This window comes from Pristis pectinata, chromosome 40 (assembly GCF_009764475.1).
Source record: "Pristis pectinata isolate sPriPec2 chromosome 40, sPriPec2.1.pri, whole genome shotgun sequence".
NCBI lineage: Eukaryota > Metazoa > Chordata > Chondrichthyes > Rhinopristiformes > Pristidae > Pristis > Pristis pectinata.
In genome coordinates, this window is record NC_067443.1 from 2,324,310 (window position 1) to 2,330,280 (window position 5,971).

General features: G+C 57.9%; 1 protein-coding gene across 1 annotated transcript in view; it reads left to right on the top strand.

Annotated features, from left to right (window-relative positions):
• LOC127587395 (protein limb expression 1 homolog) overlaps positions 1-5,582 on the top strand; it is a 6,544-nt gene extending 962 nt beyond the window's left edge. Inside the window, 8 exon segments of the mRNA XM_052045694.1 lie at positions 110-400; positions 1,255-1,350; positions 2,190-2,267; positions 4,931-4,954; positions 4,956-4,976; positions 4,978-5,043; positions 5,045-5,101; positions 5,103-5,582. Of these exon segments, the coding sequence (XP_051901654.1) occupies positions 110-400; positions 1,255-1,350; positions 2,190-2,267; positions 4,931-4,954; positions 4,956-4,976; positions 4,978-5,043; positions 5,045-5,101; positions 5,103-5,444 (975 nt within the window). The 3' untranslated portion in view covers positions 5,445-5,582.
• The last annotated feature ends 389 nt before the right edge of the window (positions 5,583-5,971 follow it).

Genomic DNA, 5,971 nt, shown 5'->3' on the forward strand with positions numbered 1-5,971 from the left:
TGGGGGGGTGGGAGCGATGGGCGGGGCAGGGGCTGGGATGAATTGGTGTTGGGGGAGGGCAGGAACATGGGGCGGGTGGGTGAAGCTAGGTCTGGCCGGGTGCTGAGAGGGGTCAGGAGGTACGCCTGGGGTCAGGGGTCATGAACTGCGTCGGGGTCGGGCACTGTGCCTAGGGTCAGGCGTTGTGAACCGAGGTCTGGGGCCAGGGGTCGGGTCGCAACCGGGGTCACCTGAGGTGTGCGTTGCCTCGTTCCCCCAGCTCTGCCCCACCAAGGCGGAGGCCAGGCGCAGCGCGGCCAAGATCGCCCTGATGAACTCCGTCTTCAACGAGCACCCGTCCCGCAGGATCAACGAGAGCTTCATCGAGAAGAGCGTGTCCGAGGCCCTGGCCTGCTTCAGTGTAAGTGGGCTGCGTATTGGGGGGAGTGGGGGGGAGCTCCAATCCCAAAGGACACTCGCCCTCTGCCCTCCTTGCAAGGCGTTTCGCCACACGTCGCTCTCTCCTGACCCCTGAACACGAGAGGTCAGGGTTCATTCTGCCTTGCCCTCTCTCCGACCCTTGACCGGCAGAGGTCAGAATTCACTCTGCCTTGCCCTCTCTGAACCCCTGACCAGGAGAGGTCAGGGTTAATTCACCTACCCTCTCTCGACCCTTGACTGCCAGAGGTCAGGGTTCACTGCCTTGCCCTCTCTCGAGCCTGGACCAGCAGAGGACAGGGTTAATTCGCCTTGCCCTCTCTCGACCCTTGACCGGCCTCTCTCAAACCCCTAACCAGGCGAGGTCAGGGTTCATTCTGCTTTGACCTCTCTCGACCCTTGACTGGCAGAGGTCAGGGTTCACTCTGCTTTGCCCTCTCTTGACCCTTGACCGGCCTCTCTCGACCCCTGACCAGGAGAGGTCAGGGTTAATTCACCTTGCCCTCTCTCGACCCTTGATCAGCAAAGGTCAGGGTTCACTGCCTTACCCTCTCTTGACCCTTGACTGGCAGAGGTTAGGGTTCACTCTGCACCCCCCCCCCCCCCCCCCCCACCCCCCCCCCCCCCGTTTACTTCTCCCTGCACCATAGTGTGTCCGACGGTGACCCTTACCTGCCGATTACAGGAGGCCATTTGGCCCGTTGAGCCCTGCCTGCTGCTGGCCTGGCTCCTTGCCTCCGGGGTGGGGGTTGGTGGGGGGTTCTGCCCCGAGGCCCGTGTGGGACGGCAGCCAGCTGGGGGACATCCCACCTCACCTCCGCTCCTGATCCTCTGCAGGGCAACCGGGACGAAGCGGACATTCCCAACACGGGCATCGGGGCCTTCCGCTTCATGCTGGAGTCCAACAAGGGGAAGTCCATGCTGGAGTTCCAGGTCAGCCTGCGGCGGGGGGTTGGGGAGTGTGTGCGGGGGGAGAGGGGGGAGTGTGTGCGGGAGGGAGGGAGGAGTGTGTGCGGGAGGGGAGGGGGGATTTCTGCGTGTTGGGAATGGGATGGTGGGGTGGGGAAAGGGGGGAGAGAGCGGGGACAGGGGAGGGTGAAAAGCTGGAGGGGGAGTGGGGGAATAGAGGAATAGGAGGGGGAGGGAGGATGAGAGGAGGGGGTACAAGGGCTGAGGGAGCAGGGTGATGGGTCCGGTGACTCTGGAAGCCCAGGAAGGCAGTGACCTGTGACGTCCCGGGACGGGCACCGGGGGTGATGGGCTGTGTCTCGCTCCTGGGACCTTCCCCAACCCTCTCCCACCCCTTTCCTGTTCAACCCGAGTCCTTCGTACCCGAGGGAGGGGTGGGGACTTCTTGCTCTCCCCTCTCCCCACGCCTCACCCTCCCCCTCCCCTCCAGTGCTGAGGTCCTGTCCCCCCTGCCGTGTTCCCCCCTCCCCTCACCATTCCCTCCTTCCCCCCGCACCCTGCCGTATTCCCCTCCATCTCCCCTCTCCCCCCGCCGTGCCCCCTCCCCTCTCCCCGCACCTGTGTTCCCCTGCCATGTCCCCCCTCTCCCCCTGCTGTGTTCCCCCCATGTCCCCCCACCATGTCCCCTGTCTCCCCTCACCGTGTTCCCCCGTCTCCGCCCTCTCCCCCCGCCGTGTTCCCCTGTCTCTCCCCTCTCCCCCCGCCATTGCCCCCTGTCTCCCCCCATGTCTCTCCACCACCCCACCCCGTCTTGGCCCCCCCCCCAGTCTTCCCCCTCTCCACCCACTGTGTTTCTGTTTCAGGAGCTGATGACCGTGTTTCAGCTGCTGCACTGGAACGGGAGTCTGAAGGCCATGAGAGAGCGGCAGTGTTCCCGGCAGGTGGGTGGCCGCGCTGCCAGCCGCTGCCGTGCCCGTCGAGCGGGGTGGTGGGCACCATTCTGTGGTGGGAGGGCAGGGCACGGTGGTGTGCATTTGTTGGGCAGTAGGTGGGGTCTCTGCTCAATTAGTATTGGTTTATTATTGTCACTTGTACCGAGGCACAGTGAAAAACTGTCTTGCCTACCGTCCGTACAGATCAACTCATCACATCAGTGCATTGAGGTAGTACAGGGTAGAACAATACAGAGTGCAGTTACAGTTACAGAGAAAGTGCAGTGCAGGCAGTTAATAAGGTGCAAGGGCCACGACGAGGTAGATTGGAGATTTAATAGGAACCCAAGGGGCAACTGAGGCTTTATAAGGCATTGGTCAGACCACATTTGGAGTATTGTGAGCAGTTTTGGGCCCCATATCTTAGGAAGGATGTGCTGGCATCGGAGAGGGTCCAGAGGAGGTTCACAAGAACGATCCCAGGAGTGAAAGGGTACAAGGAGTGTTTGATGTCTCTGGGCCTGGAGTTCAGAAGGATGAGGGGGGGGGGATCTCATTGAAACCTCCTGAATATTGAAAGGCCTGGATAGAGCGGACGCGGAGAGGATGTTCCCATCAGTGGGAGAGTCCGGGATCCGAAGGCACAGCTTCAGAATAAAGGGACATCCCTTTAGAACTGAGAAACTGAGATGAGGTGGAATTTCTTTACCCAGAGGGTAAAGTCTGTGGAATCTGTGAATCAGACGGCTGAGGAGGCCAAGTCATTGGGTGTATTTAAAGCGGAGGTTGATGGGTTCTTGATTGGGGCGTCAAAGGTTACGGGGAGAAGGCAGGAGAATGGGGTTGAGAGGGAAAAATCAATCAGCCACGATCGAATGGCCTCATTCTGCTCCTGTGTCTCATGGACTTATAACCTTTTCACCCAGAAGGTGGTGGGTATATGGAACGAGCTGCCAGAGGAAGTGGTCAAGGCAGGTACATTTATAATGTTTAAAGGACACTTGGACAGGTACATCGATAGGAAAGGTTCAGAGGGATAGAGGCCAAACGCGGGCAAATGGGACTGGCTCAGGTAGAAAACTTGGTCGGCATGGACGAGTTGGGCCAAAGGGCCTGTTTCCGTGCTGTATGACTCTTGTGACTCTATATCACTCCCCCAGATACTTCTTCAATGCTGTGGGAGCCTCTGCCTCCACCACCCCCCCTCCAGGCAGTGTGTTCCAGATTCCAACCCCCTTCTAGGGGGGGTGGAATTCCCCTTCAGATGCCCTCTAACCCTCTTGCCCCTTACCCTAAACCTTTGGTTTCAGACCCCTGTGCTGCCAGGAAAAGTTTCTCACTCTCTACCCTATGTACACCCCTCAAAATTCTGTCCCTCTCTATCAGGTCCCCCCTTTGCCCCAGGGAGAACAGACCCAGTCTCTCCTTGTAACTGAGACGCTCCGTCCCAGGCACCGTCCGGGGGAACCTCCTCTGCACCCTTTCCGGTGCAGTCACCTGCTTCCTGTAGTGCGGTGACCAGAACTGCACCCAGTGCTCCAGCTGTGGTCTGACCGACGGTTTATAAAGTTGGATCATAACCTCCCTGATCTTGTATTCTCTGCCCCAGCCTGCCCTGTGGGGAGAGATCGTCCCGAACGGACTGGAGCTTCAAGGATTACAGGCCCAGAGATATCAAACACTTTACAAATGTTTATTTGCTAAAAGCACTACAAAAGGACATCCAGTGTCAAATTACTACAACATACAAGAAAATAGAAAGAAACTTGCTCAGACCACACTTTTGGAGTATTGTGTTCAGTTCTGGTCACCTCATTATAGGAAGGATATGGAAGCTTTAGAGAGGGTGCAGAGGAGATTTATCAGGACGCTGCCTGGATTGGAGAGCACGTCTTATGAGGATAGGTTGAGCGAGCTAGGGCTTTTCTCTTTGGAGAGGAGGAGGATGAGAGGTGACTTGATAAGAGGTGTACAAGAGGCATAGATCGAGTGGACAGTCAGAGACCTTTTCCCAGGGCGACAATGGCTAACACAAGGGGACATAATTTTAAGGTGATTGGAGGAAGGTATAAGGGGGATGTCAGGGGGGAGTTTTTTTACACAGAGTGGTGGGTGCGTGGAACGCACTGCCGGCAGAGGTTGTGGGGGCAGACACATTCAGGACACTTAAAAGACTCTTAGATAGCTACATGAATGATAGAAAAATAGGGGGCTATGTGGGAGGGAAGGGTTAGATAGATCTAAGAGCAGGATAAAATGTCGGCACAACATTGTGGGCCGAAGGGCCTGTACTGTGCTGTAATGTTCTATGTTCTAGAACTATGCAAACTACAGTAATAATGCTAACCAACAACCGCAAAACGCACAGGCAACACTTCAGATAAGAATAGCATTTTCACCGTCTACGACACACGCGATCCAGAGGGGACCCACCGACGGCGGAGCTCAGCCAGAGTGCCCGTGGAGACTGCGCGCTCCCTTATCGAACGCTCCTTGTGTGTTAATCCTTCCATTCCTGGGATTGTTCTTTGTTTAACTTCCTCTGGATCCTCTCGCAATTACCTTACCTCATTGCGATGACAGGGTGGGCACTGGGGCGGGGTGGGAGGGGGGTGAGGTGTGCCCAATTCTCACCCTCCCTCTCCCCTCCTTTTCTCGCCCTCCCCTTGCAGGAAGTGCTTGCTCACTACTCCCACCCGGGCTCTGGACGATGACATGGCGGACACACATGGCGATGGACTGGGCGAGCCGGGAGCAGGAGGCGGCGGGGGTCATCGGCCACGAAGCTGGCCTCGGCAGAGAGGGAGCTGGAGGAGGCGCGGCTGGCGGGCAAGGAGCTGCGCTTTCTACAAGGAGAAGAAGGACATCCTGGCACTGGCCATGGGCCAGTTGTCTCCAAACCCAGCACCAGCTGCTGAGAGAGACCTGGAGGGGGGCGCCATCGGCAGCTGGCGGCCGCTCGCGGGCCATTCCCTGCGTCCGCCGGGGCCCTCCCTCAACGACCGGGGGGGGAGCGGAGGCGAGCGCCCAGCCGCACCTCTGCCCGCGCCCCCAGGTCCTGACCCCCGCGCTCGCCCCCGTTCTCCCCACGAGCGGGGAGGTCATCGCCTCCGGCGGAAGGGCTGCAGCTTTCTGGTGCGCACGGCCGCCTGTATTTACCGAGCTCAGTGTTATTTACGTTTTTGAAGCTTCTCGTGTTAATATTCAGGAGGAGAGAGAGAGAGACCAGATGGAAGGGGACATAAAACCAATCTCGCTTTGGCTGCCCTTCCCCGACTTGCGACCCCCACACGTTGACCGCTGCCGCTACAGCCAGTAACGTGCAGGCAGTTCACCTGGTTGGAGTGGTCACTGTGCTGGGACCGTGTCCCTCGTTTAGACGGCTCTCCCCGTGCACATTCCTCCCCTTTTTTGAGGATCTAACCAAGTTGCTTTATTATTGCCCACACGTACAGAGACGCAGTGAGCAGCTTTTGCTTGCGTGCCATCCAGATCATTCCATACATCGAGGGAGTATAAAAGGGACAACAGAATGCAGAATAAAGTGTCACAGTGACAGAGAAAGTGCAGTGCAGGCAGACGATAAGGTGCAAGGGCCACAATAAGGTAGATTATGAGTTCACCTTTAGTGTGCGAGAGGTCCGTTCGAGAGTCTGATAACAGCGGGACAGAAGCTGTCCTCAAGCCCTGGTGGTACGGGCTCTCGAGCTTTT